Genomic DNA, 18,337 nt, shown 5'->3' with positions numbered 1-18,337 from the left:
AAGTTACATGAATTCATATATCCAGATATTCGAAGTACCAAATCTAATTCTGTCATTAATTACTTATTCATCAAACTAGTTTTGAAAACTTTTTAAAATGCTATCATTATTATGGATGTTATAGTAAAATATATTCTTTATTTATTACTACCTTTTAAGGGAAGTGCAAAGTCCATTGTACATAAAATATTTTAGTTTGGAAAAGTGCGGGCTCTTCCGAGTGCTTCTCCGCCTCTTCAACATATTATATTAATAATTAATAAACAGGAATGAGAGGTGTATCCGGTTAAGAAAAAGAGCAGCATCCGGTTCCAAACGGGTCAGAAAAGTGATTTTGTAAATATAATAATAGTAAATAATTTCCATTGGCTGATAAAGGCAGTTTCTGTAGCTGCCTGACAACTTATATCTCTAATGGGCAATCTTACCCTTTTGATTACGTCATTTACTTTTTCTGGCATCCAAAATCATTCACCGGGCTCTTGGCTACTGTGAAAATCCTTGATAGTCCAGTTGCTCCGTTACTTTGTTATTTATCTTTTCTCTTCCTAACTTTTCAAAACATGGGATTTCCTAGCCACTAATAATCATAGCATTAGATTCAATTAAGAAAATGAAACTGAATGGCCTTGGAAGCATCTATGCTTAATTTGAATTAAGTTTTGTTTAAATAAAATTAATATGGAAATTTATAAGGCAGAGGGAGTACTTTGATGTTGTATTGTATATTTGTATTCTTATCAAATATCTAAATTAGATCTTTTACTAAAATATACACTTAAAGCCCGTTTGGACATAATAATATTTTTACTTTTTTTTTCGAAATTTTTTCACTTTTTTCGAAATCAGTACTTGGCCAAAAAAATTCAATTTTCACTTGAGATAAATTTGAAATTTTTCAAAAATTTGAAAAACTCGAAAAGATTATTTTTCAGAATTTTTATTCAGATCACTCAAAAAATTCAAAAACAACCCAAAATTATATTCATGTCCAAACACAACTCTAATTTTGAAATACCATTTTCACGTGATTTTTTTTTTTTTTTGAATTTTACAATTCTTATGTCCAAACGCCCACTTAATGAAACTCAAATATGTACATAAAGAAATTTAACTCTAAAAAATATTATATATATTAGTGTGATTATATAATCGTATTAAGATTAAATTAGGAAGTCTAAAGTTAGTTTTCTTTTATATCATAAGATTAAATTGAGAAGTATAAAGTTAGTTTTCTTTAAAGAAAAATATCATAATGTTTCATACAAAGTGAATAAGAAAGAGTATTACATAAAAGGGAACGTGGTTAAAAAAATTCAATTCTTTGGTATGCTTAATTTGGATTGAGTTTGCTTCAACACAATTAACATGGAAATTTATAAGATGGAGGGAGTACTACTTTGATGTTGTCTTATATTCTGATCAAACATATAAATTAGATATCTTACTAAAATATACACTTAATGAATGTAGCGCATAAAAAGGGCATGGTAAACTTTTTCAATTCTGAATAAATATGTTGGTATTTTAATAAACATATTAAGGCTAAATTGAAAACTTTAAAATTAATTTTCTTCTAAAGAAAAATGGCATTATATTTGGTACAAAATCAATAAAAAAAATGTATCACATAAAAAGGGGGCGTGGTAAACTTTTTCAATTCTTTGGTATTCATTCTGAATAAATGTCTGCAAACATTAGTATAGAATTCTTCATTGTTTTATTCTACATGATATCTTTAATTACGAGAAATTTTATTTGTCGTATACTATAATTTAGTTATAGCGATATGATATTGTTGAAATTTTAATAATTCTTTTTAAATAAAAGGTGGTCTGGAAAAGGCAAAGATAAATTACTAAGTAAACTTTTTTTTTTCATTTCTAACTAATTTATTTACTTATGATCATGTATATCGCATTCATATGTTTGGAAATTTAATTTAATGGTCTTAAAAGATGGTATTGTTTAGCTAAAAATGTTCGACGAGAAGAGCATAAAAGTCACATTTAAATATATTATAATAAAGTTTATTTATGAAATGAAAACATTGTTACAATATAATGTACAAAGATTTGACAAAATTTTATATATCCATATTTTTTTTCTGTGTTTTCTCATTATATAAAAAATATTATTATGGTGTGTACAATAAACTTATAAGATGTAGTTGCCACCTTTTCAATATCAGATTATCTAATCAACTTATTTTGCTTACTATATTCTCTTAAATAAAAATTAGAAAACTACAAAATTTAACAGGTCAAATAGGATAAACATGCCAAGGCTCAGTTGGATTTGAAAGCTTGGTATACAAGTATTCTAAACGAAATCTACCTAGAAAAAAAGATTATTCATTTCAATAAAAGTCAAAAATAAGAAAACAATTATTTTTCCAGCTTTCAGTTACTCTTGCAAGCTTTAATTTTTAAATTGGGCCCGGGCTTTGCACGGGCTACAAATAACTAGTTACTCTGCACTTTCAAACATTTTAAATAATTTAGGAATTTTTACGTCCTGTAGTAAAGGTTGATACCTTATTTATTTTAAATAAATATCCTTTTAAAAAATTATATTCTATAGCTACCTTTTGATTTTTATAGCCAAATATCTATTTATGGTCACCTCCTACACTTAAGCCATAAAATATGCTTATTATTTTTCTCTCTCATTCTTCAGATTTTTCTCCACCCTCTCTCTCTAACGCCAGTCTTTCTCCATGAATACAACCATGATTCCCCACTGATTCATCTCCATTGTCGAACGAATTTTTCATTGTCAGTGGCATGGGGCTTTGAATCAACGTCGAAATCAAACCATATCTTCAATTTCGTGAACTATACTTTCAGGCTGCCCCTCGACGACGACCTTTGTTAAACCAGGTATCGACAAAGACTCATTAATGGGCGTGGCTAAACTGACAAAGTCGAGGTTCTAAGTATGATTCGGGCTCGTGGAATCATAAAATCTTTCCCTAGATGGTTCTTTATCCCCTTGTTGTCTTTACTTGCTCAGATTCAAATTATTCAAGCTAGTTAATTCCAAACATTGTATCATTAAACTCTATTGGTAAAATACAACCATGATACATGGCTAACGTGATGGATGACTCGTGGCAAGTATCTCCTAGTGGGGTGTCTAGACATCATTAACCCTTATAGCTAGTGGTGATTCAGGGTTTTTGCTCGACGGCAGTTTCGCCGGAAATTAGGGTTTGTTCTTGAACAAAGACGACGGAGTTTGGGGTTGAGCAACTTGATTTTGATGTTAATATATTTCAATGTATTTTCAACGTATCACGCTGTATTTTCATGTATTTCATTGTATTTTTTTTTCATTGTAATTCAATGTATCTCGATGTATTCCATGTATTTCATTGTATTCACTGTCTTTTATTTCATTGTATTTGAATGTATCCTGTTGTATTCTGTGTATTTCATTGTATTTACTGTCCTTCTATATGCCATGAATGTATTCATATGTTTTTTTTAATTAATATAATTTATGTATTCAGATGTATTATATAATTTTTCTGAAGATTGCTATATTTTTGAGGCATTTTTCGGGTGAGAATCTTTTTTTGTAACTGAAAATACAAAATTTGTGTGTTGTAATTGAGTTTGTTAAGTTATATTAGGAGTCTATTATGTTAATTGACTCACTTTCCGCTTAAAAACAGTGTAATCCCCTGTTTCACGCCGTGAATACAGTCGAATACAATAATTTGCCTAGCTGTAATCCAATGTTTCACGCCATGAATACAATCGAATACAACAACTGATTAGCTGGACTTTCCTGATTCACGCCTATTTTTGCTATTGTATTCATGAATACAGTAGCTTAAATACATTTAATACATCTTATAACAACAGAAAACGTATCTACAATCCGTAATATAGCAAATGATATCTATCGATAGCTAATTATCACTAAAAGATAGTGCTTTATGAAATTTTCTCTTAAATTTATGCATTATAACAACAGAGTCTCAAAAAATTAAAAAAGGAACAACAGAGTCTCTACGTTAGTTACAGTCTATTAAATTATATAGTTCCAGATTGAAGTCACAATGAATTCTTAAACTTATTTTACCAATTTTACCCTTTTGTTAATAAAGTTTCTCCTTTGAAGAGTTTAAGTTATTGATGTACACAATCAAATAATTTATTAGATAATTACAGATAAATATTTTGATAAAATAATACGTAATTAATAATCAGTGGCGGATCACATGGGCATCTGTGGGTGTTCAAGCACCCATTAACTTTGATCATATTTTGTAAAGTTGCATAGATAATTATAAAATATTTAGATAAATATTAAGTAAACACTCATAACTAAACATATTTTTCCTATTCTTTTGGAATTTCGAGCATTCATGACTTTAAAAATGTGAATCAACCATTGTTAATAATAAAAATAGAAATTCACATGCTATCACATGTTATAATTTGACTTGGTTTTCTACTTCACTCGCAAGTTTATACGAACTGTTTAAGGGGTGATGGTGGAATATATCACCAAATCCAGTTCCATCATCAAGATATTACGAAAAGTTAAGGAAGGGGATCTGTAGAATTAATTAAAAGATGGAGGGCAAAAACGTAAAATAGGGAGATGTTCCACGTGTCTTATCGTGAAACGCCATCTCCGGGTGCTCTATTCACGAGATTCCTCAACGCACCGGTCGCAGCCTTTCAGCTCACCCCCTTCATCTTCCCAAAAGCCCTCAAATAAATTTCTCTCTCTCTCTCTTCAATTGTAATCACGTTGTTCATCCATTCCACATGTTTACAGTCAAATCAAATCAGTTCATGGGTTCATCATTGCGTCAATCTCTTTTAAAGACAGTGCGATATTGATGGAAGTTAATCAGTCAACTCAGTACGCAAAGTTTCACTTTCATCCGTTGGAATTCTTCGTGACTTTGAATTTTAGTTCCCGCTCCCTTCTCTATCGCGAATCTGATGGCACAGTGTCGTTTGCTTCTGTTCCTTGCTGCGTTTTTCTCCATTTTCGGACTCCTCCATGCCAGTGCCGGCGATGCGGATCCGGTTTACAGGTAAGCTCCGCTTTACTCATATTTACTATTTTGACCTGCTCTTATTAATTTAAGTATTGCAATTTCTATATCCGGTTCATTTTCAGTTCTAGTTAATTCGTGGTAAATAATTTAATTTATAAGCGCTTTTTTTTTTGTTGAGATTTAATGGTTGACATTGCTTGATTTACAGCTAGAATAAATGGAAGCAATTGAATGCTAGTTTTTGCCTCGTTTTTTTGTATATTTTCTGATATTTCTGTTCAATTTGATTTCTGGAAAGTGGAATCAACTGATGAGCCTTTGTCAAGTAGAGGTGAAGGTCATAATTTACTTGATTTAGTGTGAGCTTGTACATACAAAATGCAAGATGAAGAGACATCTTCTGTTGTCTATCGAGGTTAAAAGCTAGTAATTTGTAAGAGAGTAGAAATTTAGCTCTATCCAGTGGCATGAAGCTACCTGTTCTTGGTTGTACCGTGCAAGTTTCATGTTCCTCCTTCAAATGAATGGACTTAGATTTTTTTCGATCTGCTTAAGTGTTGGTGAATAGAGTTATCTGATACCTTTAATGATGGTGTTCACTTTACCTTTGCTAATTTAATTTTTTTATAAAGTTAATTAGACAACCAAGCATCTGAGAATTTGCACAAAAAAAATTCTATTTTTAGTCAGTTCAACTTTTGTGAAGATCCATATTTCGTTTTTCTCATCTATTTGGTTTGATTAATAAATTTAGGGAGTCCTGTAGTTGCATTTTATCACAGTTCTTATTGATGGATGATGCATTTATATAATGGACTTGCAAGAAAAAAAATTGTAGAGAAAATTGATGTCCATGAGTTGCTTTAGGCTGCCTGTATTTATTAATTACAGGAGGCATTATTATGTCCTCCGGGACTATGGTTGGTGATCTTCACTCCTAATGAAAGCTCCACTGAGGATACCTAGTTAATGCCCCTTCAATTGCCCATCCTCCATCCCCACATGAAAAAGAGGCATTATCTGGTATCGGGAATTGTCTAAAAGTCTAGAGTAAACTTGAAGTAGATATTGCATTCCAAATTCTTTAAAATTTTTGTTGGATTGAAGACAACTTTAATATGATAACGTTCAACGGTCAGATGCCTGTGTAATCCTGACAACTGCGGCTTCTTGCCTCTGTACTGAAACCTAACTTGATGCAAATCATTGCTCTCTCTATTTCTAAGTTCTTTGGTTCAATGTAAGTTTACTAATTGTGACATACTTCCAATAGCCCAATAAACCAGGCTACCGTGGGTTATGCTGTTAAATGGGGCCAAATTAAAGTGAAGGAAGCCCTAGATGCTGCAAAGCTCATTTACGATCCACAATCAGTGAAGAACTGAGACTCCACATATGTTTTTGACAGACAAGTGAGGTCGGATCTGGTAGACTCTTTTTGGATGTGGAACACAATAAAGGACTATATATACTCTCGAGCCATATATACATGTAACCAATAGTTGCTCTAATTTCGGAATCATATTGTTCTTTAAACTTTCCAACAGGGAACAGGGAATACATGAAGTAATGCATGTGTACTCTTTTAGAAACCTTAATCCTCTAGCCTGCTTTTCCATGTCGAAGTCTACCTTCTGGGGTCTTAGGCAGCACCTGGCTTTACTAATTTGCATGCTTTACGGGCTGAATCCCGGAAGAAATTCGAATATCTATTGTTAATCTGCAACACGTTTTTTGATGTTATGTTCACTTCATGCCCTTTAATATTTGAAATTGCTGGTTTTACAGAGCTTGTGTTGATCAGTGTGAGAAGACTGGTTGCGTGGGGGACAAATGCTCTCAACACTGTAATTTTACTTCTGGTGGGAGTCCCATTGATGGTCCATGGTATCTGCAGGAACCACTTTATTTGAGATGGAAGCAATGGGACTGCCTTAGTGATTGTCGTTACCACTGCATGCTTTCCAGAGAGGAAGAGCGGAAGAAACTTGGTCTTAAGCCTGTCAAATATCATGGAAAATGGCCTTTTCAGCGTGTCAATGGAATCCAGGTTCTTCACACTACTAAGCATTTCCTCCTTCTTAAGCAGGCTAATTTAAGCTGTATTATGGTTAGTATCATAAACAAAGTCTTTCATTCCAGGAACCTGTTTCTGTAGCTCTTTCGGCTCTTAACCTTGCTGTACAATTCCATGGATGGGTATCCTTTTTCATTTTGGTGAATTACAAGCTGCCCTTTAGGCCAAACAAAAAGCCATATTATGAGTATACTGGCCTGTGGCATATATATGCTATTTTTTCACTGAACTCCTGGTTTTGGAGTGCTGTTTTCCATAGTAGGTGAGAGATTGTTTACTTCTCTTTTTTGTAGTTCTCTCTTTCTTTCAAGTAGCTTGAAACTGTCTTCTGAATATATATAGTTTCTCCTTCTTGGTTGTTGGCTTCTCATCAATATATGATTCAGGCTTTTTCTGGCATTGTCATGGATAATTGTGCTAACATTTTGGATTTGTAATATATGTCCTGGGATGCATATATATACAGAACTTTCAGATGCAAGACAACATAACCTTCAATATGAGTTTGTCAATTTCTCAATTTTTTGGGCGTTTGCCACAGAGATCATATGAGCACCACCAACAACAACAACCCAGTGGGATCCCACAAGTGGGGTCTGGGGAGGATAGTGTATACACAGACCTTACCCCTGCTCCGGAGGAGTAGAGAGCCTGTTTTCGATAAGATCATATGAGCACCACGGCTGCAAATTATTATGTTGGTGTCTGAGGAGTGAGGACATTTTATGTTTCTCTAGCTTCTCCTTATGAGTGGAATTGTTAAGGGCTTAGTGGAGAACACTGTTTGGTGTATGTAAAACTAGTTATTTGCAAATCTCTTACTGTTTAATTCTGGGTGTTGTTTGAGGCCACTACTTCTTCAGTAATTGTGCTGAAACTTAGATTAGCTTCTAATTACGGTAAACCAAGTTGGATTATTATAAAACTATTTCTTCTGGGGCAGCGCCTGTGGAAATATATATGTGTTAGCGGAAACGTAAAAGAAAGAACACAAGATTTAACGTGGTTCGGATCAAAATAATCCTACGTCCACCAGAGAACAGTTGCCTTTTTAATATTAACAAAGGAAGGGAGAGTTCCCCACTACAATGTATTGTATTATTTTTGGGATGGTTTCTACAAATGAAGGAGTGCATCTATTTATAGAGGTAAAGACCTCCTCTTGATGTCATTGGTGACATCAAACTACCTCCTCTTGATGTCATGGGTGACATCAAAGGAGGAAGCTTCCTCCTAACATCCACACCAACTCTTTCCACCAACTCTTCCAATTGGCATGCCATTGTTGACTAAACATAAACCAACACCTTCAATCTCCACCTTGGTTTGCGTTTCGAACGTGCGTGTGAACAACTCTGGCCAAAACTTCTAAGCTTACTGGGCAACCCCGTTGTAAGAAACAAGAAGAATCAAACCATTGTTGAACATACCACCTCCACCTAACAACTGTTCTCTTCGGAGTTGCATCAGTTGATGCACACCCCCGCCAAGTCCTTGCAGTGTGCAAACTTAGCGAGTGGGACTATCTTGGTCAACATATCTGCAGCATTATCGTCTGTGATAACCTTCACGACCTTGATAGTTCCCTCTCCAACAACATCTCGAATAAAATGAAATCTGACATCAATGTGTTTAGTGCGCTCATGAAATCTCTGATTTTTCATTAGATGAATAGCACTCTGACTATCACATCTAAGAGTTGATTCCAGCTGAACCAAACTCAATTCCGCTACTAAACCTTTCAACCAAATAGCTTCCTTCACCGCCTCCGCTGCTGCCATGTATTTTGCTTCTGTCGTAGACAAAGCGACAATCGACTGCAGAGTCGACTTCCAACTAACGGCACTGCCAACCAGGGTAAAGATGTATCCAGTTGTGGACCTTCTTCTGTCAAGATCTCCTGCATAGTCAGAATCTACATAACCAAGAATTGAAATACCTCCACCACTTTTTCGAAAGGTCAGACCAACACCAGAAGCTCCTTTGAGATATCTCAATATCCACTTGACAGCTTCCCAATGCCTCTTTCCTGGGCTGGACATGTATCTACTTACCACACTTACAGATTGAGCAATATCTGGACGTGTGCATACCATAACATACATAATGCTACCAACTGCACTGGCATAAGGAATCTTTGACATATGCTCCACCTCATCCTCGAACTAAGGCATTTGTAACTCTCTTCTGAGAAAGATGTACAACACCGTCTTCTCTTGAAATCTCCATACCAAGGATTTTCTTTGCAGCTCCTAAATCCTTCATGTCAAATTCCTTACTCAACAGTTTCTTCAAAGCATTTATCTCTGTAATGTTGTTAGCAGCAATAAGCATATCATCAACATACAACAGTAAATAAATCATTGAGTTACCAGACATCTTCTTGTGATACACACAGCTATCAAATGCACTCCTTGAGAATTCATATGTAGTCATGAATGCATCAAACCTCTTGTACCACTGTCTAGGGGATTGCTTCGAACCATACAAAGACTTCTTTAGTTGGCATACGTGATCTTCTTTTCCCTCAGCTAGGAAACCTTCAGGCTGATCCATATAGATTGTCTCTTCTAGATCACCGTGTAAGAAAGCAGTTTTGACATCAAGCTATTGAAGCTCCAAGTCAAATTGGGCAACCAATGCTAGTAGCACGCAAATTGAGCTATGCTTTACGACTGGAGAGAAAATCTCATTGTAGTCAATTCCCTCCTTCTGACTGAATCCTTTTGCAACCAATCTCGCCTTGAACCTAGTATCTTCCACTTCGGGAATTCCCTCTTTCTTTCGGTAGACCCACTTGCATCCAACTGTCCTCTTCCCTTGTCTTTTCACTAAGACCCATGTCTGATTCTTGTGAAGAGACTCCATCTCTTCAGTCATGGCTAACCGCCATTGTACAACATCCTTGCAAGAAGTTGCTTCAATATACGAGGAGGGCTCCAGATCCTTAATCTCTTCTTGTGCAGCTACGAACGCATATGCAATCAAGTTTGCTTGATCTATAAGGCGTTCCGGTTCTCGTGTCTGCCTCTTCTCCCTCTCCTTTGCAATTGTGTATGGTTCATTGACAACAAGTTCTTCAAGGTCTACATCTTCTGACTCATCTTTAACCTGAGTCTCTTGATCCTTTTCCTTGGCAAGCTCCACCTGAAGCTCCACCTGCTCGTCGTTCTTGTTTCCTGAAAACTTCACAGAAACTTTACGGGGATCAAGTATAGAGGATTCATCAAAGGTGACATTTCTACTAACTATAAATTTGAGTAAAGACAAACACCAAAGTTTGTACCCTTTTACTCCATCCACATACCCTACGAATATGACCTTCTTAGCCCTTGGTTCAAGCTTTCCTTCATTAACGTGATAATAAGCTGGACACCCAAATACTCGTAAGTATGAATAGTTAGAGGGTTCACCTGACCATACCTCATTCGGAGTTTTAAAGTCAATTGCCGATGCTGGAGATCGATTGACAATATGAGCAGCAGTGTGAACTGCTTCAGCCCAAAATACTTTGGACATTTTGGCTTGTAGGAGCATACAACGAGCCTTTTCAAGAAGAGTTCTGTTCATTCTCTCGGCAACTCCATTCTGCTGTGAGGTATGCCTGGCAGTCCTATGTCTTGAGATCCCATGAACCTTGCAGAATTCATTAAACTCTTCATTGCAAAACTCCAAGCCATTGTCTGTGCGAAGATACTTGATTTTCCGCTCCATTTGATTTTCAACCAAAATCTTCCACTCTTTAAATGCTTCAAAAGCATCACTTTTTGCCTTCAAAAAATGCACCCAAACCTTTCGTGAGAAATCATCAATAAAAGTGAGAAGATACATCTTTTTGCCCTTCGATGGAAGTTTAGAGGGACCCCATAAATCTGAATGGATGTAGTCTAGCACTCCTCTTGTCTTGTGTTTGCCAGTGCTGAAGCTGACCTTCTTTTGCTTCCCTAGAACGCAGTGCTCACAGAAGTCAAGTGTGCTGATCTTCTCACCTTCCAAAAGGTTACGATTGCTCAACATCTCCATGCCACGTGCGCTCATATGACCCAGTCTCATGTGCCATAGTCTTGCCTTGTCATCATTAGATAACTGCATTGTAGATGCATTTGCAGAGCCAACAATGGTGCTTCCGGCCAATGTGTAAAGGCCGTTCTCCAGCTTGCCTTTCAGCATGACTAAAGAACCTTTAGTCACCTTTATAGTTCCTGCTTCGCTCATGTACCTGTAGCCTTGTTCATCCAGAGTACTCAGGGAGATCAAATTCTTCTTCAGATCAGGAACATGACGGACTTGTGTAATAGTCCTCACGACTCCATCATGGCAGCGAACCCGAACTGAGCCAATGCCAACTATTGCACAAGTTGCATTATTGCCCATTACTACGGTTCCTCCACTTTTCTCATAGCTGCTAAACCAGTCTTTTCGGAACGTCATATGCAGAGTGCAAGCAGAGTCTAACACCCATTTGTTTCCATAACTACTATTATTATTACACGATGTTGTTAGTACATAATCATTATCAAAATCGTGTACCTGTTCAACTGTGGATGCACTCGCCTTTTCCTTGGACTTTGACATTGGGCAGTCTCGTTCAAAGTGCCCCTTCTTGCCACAACCCCAACACTCTGTATTCTTCTTGTTCACACGAGACTTTGATCTGTGTTTTGATTTGCTCTTTCCCTGTTGGCTAGTCCGGCCTCTCACAAAGAGCCCACTTGCCTGGTCATCTCTATCTCCTTCAATGTGCCTCCGCACATCACTAGAGTTAAGTGCCTGCAGCACTTGCTCAAGCTTGATAGGCTCCTTGCTATACATCATTGAATTCTCAATATCACGATATCCTAAAGTCAATGAAAATAGCAAAGCACATGCAAGCGTCTCCTCTTCTTTTTTAATTCCTGCAATCTGTAAGTCCATGACAAGTTTATTGAACGCATCTAAATGATCTTGTAACGAAGTACCTGACCCCATCTTAAATGTGTGAAGACGCCGTTGTAACAACATCCTTGTTGTCACTGATCGGTCTTGGTATAGCCTTTCTAGCTTTTCCCATAACTGTTTGGCCGTCTCTTCGGTACCCGTACTCACTTCACAAAGCACGTTAGGTGCAAGGGATAGTTGGATTGCACTCAATGCATCCCCTTCAATCTTCTCCTTGTCGGGAGCTGATATATCCTTAGGATACTTTCCGTCAATAGCATGGATTGAACCTTCCCTCCGCAGTAACGCCATCATCTGGATCTTCCAGATATTGAAGTTGTTGCGTCCACTGAATCTATCAATTTCAAACTTCATGGAACTCATCTTTGCTTGTTCTTCCTCCTTGGATCGTTAAAGAATCCTGTTGCTCTGATACCAATTGTTAGCGGAAACGTAAAAGAAAGAACACAAGATTTAACGTGGTTCAGATCAAAATAACCCTATGTCCACCAGAGAACAGTTGCCTTTTTAATATTAACAAAGGAAGGGGAGAGTTCCCAATTACACTTAAGAGAATTTCTCTCTTAACTCTCTACTCACTACAATGTGTTGTATTATTTTTGGGATGATTTCTACAAATGAAGGAGTGCATCTATTTATAGAGGTAAAGACCTCCTCTTGATGTCATGGGTGACATCAAAGGAGGAAGCTTCCTCCTAGCATCCACACCAACTCTTTCCACCAACTCTTCCAATTGGCATGCCATTGTTGACTAAACATAAACCAACACCTTCAATATGTTTGGTTGTTATAATGTTCTAGCTTGTTAAAATGTTAATCATTGATGTTATATTGTCAGAATTGGAACATTGGAAATGCTAAAGTTAGATATTCTTTCACATTAGACAAATATAATGTGTATTATGTTTGACATCTATCAATAATTGCTCTTGTATCCATCTAATTATTAATAGCCTGTTTGACTAAACTTCTAAAGTCAGCTTATTTTGAAAAGTACTTTTCTCACAAGTACTTTTTAAAAACTTACCTTTGATGAAAAGTAGTTTGTGTTTAGCTAATTAATTGGAAAAACACTTTTAAGCAGTAATTAGTGTTGCCCAAGCTTTCAAAAAGTTCTTTTTAGTGTATTTTTCTCAAAAGTGCTTTTGGGGAGAAACTACTTTTTTCTGCTTCTCAAAAACCGCTTATGCTTTTACTCAAAAGTATTTTTTTTCCTTTTAAAAGCTTGGCCAAACATCTTAACTTTTAAAAAAAGCACTTTTGGCCAAAAAGAAACTTGGCCAAAGAGGCTAGAAGTCACAGATATATCTCCCGCTTACTTCCACGTGGTGCCGAAATTTCTATTATCTTACTGAGATTTAAGTAATTTGTGCTTATTACATGACAGCCTCATGCGACCTGCTGACTGAAGCAAAAAATTTTGCTCTCTTTTAAAGTTCTTTTATTCTTATGTCTTTCTGATATTTGTTCTAGCAACGTCACTTCTAAATTTCTGGTTACTGTTTCAGCGGCACCACGCTTCTTCTTCGGTGACCGTTGCAGCGGCACTGCATCTATTTCAGGTGACTGTCTAGGCAGCATCACCCCTCTTTCTAATGAACATTGCAATGACACCTTTTTTTTTTTTTTTGTTCTTTTTATTTTGGCAGTTAATCCAGTAACGGTCCCTACGACCTGAACTTTCCTATAAGATCCCAGCGGTTATGCTTTTCCAATGATTTTCATACAGGATCTCCGTGAAACCATATTAGGGACTCTTTTCTTTCTCTGAGTGATTCCGATTCTATTCAAGTGACGTTTTGGTGACTTTTTACTATTCCAAGGCTTGTTTGCTCTTATGTGTTGTCAAAATAAGTAAATTGGTTTTTCCAATTAAATATAAGGGGGCCGTGAGAATGTCAGTGTTAAGATATTAGAAGTTTAAGTTCTTAAGATAGTTACTACCCATATGTATTCTGTTAGACACTTGTAAATAGGTGTACCTTATATTCATCAAATTATCTAGTCAGGCACATTTTTTGCTCTTCTTTTATTTTCTCAAATAGCTTACAGTTTCTCATTTGCGAATTTCCATGTTCTGTCTTCTGATGTTTTGTAACTCTCTTTAGAGACGTAGACTTGACTGAGAAGCTAGACTATTCATCTGCCGTTGCATTGTTGGGGTTTTCTCTGATCCTGGCTGTATTGCGAGTCTTCAATGTGAGAGACGAGGCAGCAAGGGTAATGGCTGCTGCTCCCATTCTTGCATTTGTGACAACCCACATCTTGTATCTGAACTGTTACCAGCTTGACTATGGTATGTCACTTTCATCACCACTTCCATAGAATAATGTATGATTGTGATAAAGTGTTCCTTGCACAATCTCCTGCTAACGGAAAATGAAACAGCAAATTTTTGGATGATTTTGCAGTATAAACAAATCTAGTTTGTAACATCAACACTTTTAGTTTCCTAAATGTCCTCCATTTTATCTCTCTCTTTTGATCTTTAACTGTGTTTAGTTTCTCAATGATCAGTAGCATCACATATTTGAACCATGTTGGCTCTATTTTCTGTTCATATAATTATGGGAGTTAATATCCTAATAACAAAAATATTAACTACTCACTTAATAAATGAACTAATTACCGTAAACTTGTTACGCTCTGTGACCTTAAATCTGTCTAGGACTCTAGGTATGAGTTTATGTACTGTACCTTTAGAATTAAATGACCTTAGGTCCTTATAATTTAAGATGCCCGTGCAATTGTTTTTGACAATAGAAGTTTGACCGGAAATGAGTAACACGACAAAAATAAAATAATGGTGAGAAAATGCAGAGGCTATTGAAGCAATTTGTGTATCAACTGAAGAGAAGAAGATATATCACAGATGCTATTATTAAGTTGGGGCATAATATCTTCTGACATTCCAATTTTAGTTGCAAATACTTGCCTTGTGTCACTTTGAAATAATAATGATGCATGATTGTAGTGGCTCTTTAGATTTCATGAATGTATCAAGTATCGGAGAGTAGGAAAACTGATGTTGCTTGATCACATTGCAGGGTGGAACATGAAAGTCTGTATGTCTATGGGCATGCTGCAGCTTGTCTTATGGGCTGTCTGGGCAGGGGTTACTCGCCATCCGTCACGCTGGAAACTATGGGTTGTGGTGATTGGTGGAGGTCTCGCTACACTCCTTGAGTTATATGACTTTCCTCCCTATAGGGGATTTGTGGATGCCCATGCTCTATGGCATGCCACCACCATCCCTCTGACCTGCTTGTGGTGGAGCTTTGTGCGGGATGACAGTGAATTCAGGACAACAACTCTCATCAAGAAAGCAAAGTAGATTGAACAATCATGTGCTTCTAACTGCTAGTTATGTATGAAATTATTTGCTTGTCAGGTCTTTGTTAATTGTCAGCAGGCTGTCTTTTTTTTTTCTCGCTGTGTGCATTTCTAGGAGATGCCTACCCATGCGAGTTTCTCTATTTCCAACTTCAGTAGGCCTAGCTTTGATTCACTGTTTGATTTTCAAATTCTTCTCCAGTAGCTTTGTAATAGCATTTGAAATTCTGTTGTTGCTTTTTGTGCTTATGTGGCGTGAACTTTATTTGAGCTAGGGCACAAGATCAAGTCATTTAAAGCTCCTTGAGGTGAATATTTATGACGTGTGTTTCCATGTGCTTCATGGTGTTCTGAGAATCATGTTTAATATTCTCACTGTACACAATTGCAGCCTGAGGCTGCTTTGTTTTCGTGAAATTTTATCATTTGATAGTAAATTTCCAAATATATTATTGTGAATATGCTATTATTTGCTGTACATCATTATCAAACGATTTCAGCTCCTCGTAAGTGAGGTGTCATTCCATGCCATGCTATTTGGATTTAGTAGGGATCTTTGGTTGTCGTCCATGTATATTTTAGTCTCGTATGTTCTATGAAGGTCCCATCAACGAAAATGTTCTGTGGTTGTAAATCAACGACTATGAAGGTCACATAATAGATGACGTTAGGAGACGCTTTGTACTTTAATGAACTTCTAGTTAATTACAAGGAGGAGAATGGCTTCCAGTAATTCACACTGTAAGTAGTGAAAATTCATATGCTTGCATCATTATTTTCGCTTAAGATTTGGGTTACAAAATTAAATTTAGATACTAAAGGCTACAAAGAAAAAGTACTTAGAAGTGACTTTTTTATAAATATCAAAAGTGGCAAAATAATAATTATATCTTTTAAATATTAGTCCAAGTTTATATAATAATCTTAGAAGGCGAAAAATATTGAATACTCAAAAACTGATGAAATAGGTCCATTAATTACTTGGCCACTTATTTCATTCAAAATACAATGGCATGAAAATAACAAAACTTTTTTTCTCTCACTTGCCTAACCAAGTCATCCAGTTGACAAGTTATCACAAAATTGGTGACGTACGGTAACTAACATCAATGTCCTGCATTTAGCACAAAACACTTTCTGATGCTAGTAGAGCATACTACTTAATTACTATTTACATCGTTATACTAAATTATAATGCTAGTATTGTATATTCGTACCATCCAAATATTGAGTACGAAACTACCAGTATATATCTCCAAAATCCTAATTGAAGGAACTTCACCTCAAGCATCTTGATTGCGTATTGACTATATATACTTACGATGATATAGATTTTTCAAAAGAGGCAATAACCAGAAGTATTTACATAGTATAACTCCATAGAGGCATATCAGCAGCAGCTTCCACATAATCGCCAACTTCTACGTAGTGAGGTGGAGGCAGCATTAGTCCTTCCGCCATATTTGCTAGCAATCCCGGCATGCAAAACAGAGCTTCCTCATCCATAAATAACTTACTACTTTCTGGCGTTTCAGGAGTAGTGCCTGAATCTGCTTCTTCTGACTCAGATGGGCGGCCGAAAGCCTCGGCGGCCTCTGCCGCCGCTCTCTGAATATCCTTAGCGTCGGCGGAAGCAGGGATGTGCAACTTCCAAACAGAGTCAGCAAAGTTCAAGCAAGCAGAACGACCCCTTAATGCAATAGCCGCCACGTCATGAGCTCTAGCCGCCATTTCTGCAGTGGGGTAAGTTCCAAGCCATATTCTTGATTTCTTATTTGGTTGTCTGATTTCACAAACCCATCTGTCTGAATTCCTCTTCCTCACTCCCCTGTATGTTGCATGACGTGTCTCGCGAAACTTCTTTCTCCCGGCGCGCTTCTTGGGGTTATTTGAAGCTAACATAACTTCCTCATCGGAAAGATTAGCTCTATTACGTGAGGAGCTGCTATTTTCAGACAGTGATGAAGATTCAGTAAGAGTGTCGGAATAATAGCTTCGAAAGATATCCATTCTTGATCACTGATAGTATGTATATATATACTGAGAGTAAAAAGTAGTCCAGTAGTGTTGAATGTTTGTTCAATTAGAGGTTTTTTCTTTATGGTCAATATGAAAGGTGGGCTTCTATATATAGGGGAAGTAAACTATGATAAGTGAAGCACTGAAGCTAAAAAATTTGATGACGCGGGCGAAAGAACACGGGAGTTAATTTGAGGGGTTGTAAGGATATTTTCAGAAATATCCTAAGCCCAGGCCCCAGCTATTTTATGGGACAAGTGGATTGATTTCAAAGAAAAGTAAATTCCGAGTCTTTAAGTGTGTCCAACTCGTGTGGTTTCGGCTGATGTGGCACCTGGTGTATCCTTTTAGTTTTCTGCCTGTCTTCCTTCCTTCCTTCCTCCCGTTTTTGGAATAATATCTTTTCTACAGTATTAGGATTATTTAGGCTGCTATTGACCAATCTTTGACATTTGAAAATCATAAGACAAAATTAATTGTATGTTTAATTATATGCACTTAAAATATAAATTCCTTTGGTATTATTAGTGAGTTGTAACTTGTGTTAGAACGTTAGTTATCATTATTATCAGATTAATAATTATTCCATATTTATCATCAAATCTAAGTATAATCTATATATATCTATATAATATATCTGTAACGACCTGACCGATCGTTTTACTTTATAGAACTCCGTTCCCCTAAAAAAGATTCCCCGTACGTATTTTTACTGTTTTATGACTTGCGGGGATAGTTAGTTCGGGATTTGGAAGGGTTCAGGTTGAAATTGGAACACTTGGTTCCTTAAGGTTGGCTAAAAAGGCTAAGTTTCACTTTGGTCAACATTTTTAGCAAACAACCTCAGAATCAGGATTTGACGGTCCCAATAGGTTCGTATGATGATTTCAGACTTGGGCGTATGTTCGGATCGAGTTTTGGATGATCCGGGAGCGTTTGGACGC

General features: G+C 36.5%; 2 protein-coding genes across 2 annotated transcripts; one reads left to right on the top strand and one right to left on the bottom strand.

The window, feature by feature from the left end:
• Positions 1–4,660: 4,660 nt before the first annotated feature.
• LOC107770824 (uncharacterized) lies at positions 4,661–15,821 on the top strand. Its single transcript, XM_075255307.1, has 5 exons — positions 4,661–5,062; positions 6,815–7,076; positions 7,169–7,365; positions 14,150–14,337; positions 15,089–15,821. The coding sequence occupies exons 1-5, from the start codon at positions 4,968–4,970 to the stop codon at positions 15,373–15,375; spliced, it is 1,029 nt and encodes a 342-aa protein (XP_075111408.1). The 5' UTR covers positions 4,661–4,967; the 3' UTR covers positions 15,376–15,821.
• A 915-nt stretch (positions 15,822–16,736) lies between these two features.
• LOC107778127 (dehydration-responsive element-binding protein 1B-like) lies at positions 16,737–17,384 on the bottom strand. Its single transcript, NM_001325255.1, is given in 1 exon segment — positions 16,737–17,384. A coding segment is annotated over 1 exon segment (648 nt).
• Between the last annotated feature and the right edge of the window lie 953 nt (positions 17,385–18,337).

This window comes from Nicotiana tabacum, chromosome 6, assembly GCF_000715075.1.
Source record: "Nicotiana tabacum cultivar K326 chromosome 6, ASM71507v2, whole genome shotgun sequence".
NCBI lineage: Eukaryota > Viridiplantae > Streptophyta > Magnoliopsida > Solanales > Solanaceae > Nicotiana > Nicotiana tabacum.
The sequence above is the reverse complement of the archived record's forward strand: the minus strand, read 5'-3'. Positions and strand labels throughout refer to the sequence as shown.

Bases quoted from the DNA above. Each gene is read 5' to 3' on its own strand.
- LOC107770824 (XM_075255307.1), top strand. From the start codon at position 4,968: ATGGCACAGTGTCGTTTGCTTCTGTTCCTTGCTGCGTTTTTCTCCATT. The intron at 7,366-14,149 runs GTGAGAGATTGT...AACTCTCTTTAG, and splicing joins AGTGCTGTTTTCCATAGTAG to AGACGTAGACTTGACTGAGA. The intron at 14,338-15,088 runs GTATGTCACTTT...ATCACATTGCAG, and splicing joins CTGTTACCAGCTTGACTATG to GGTGGAACATGAAAGTCTGT.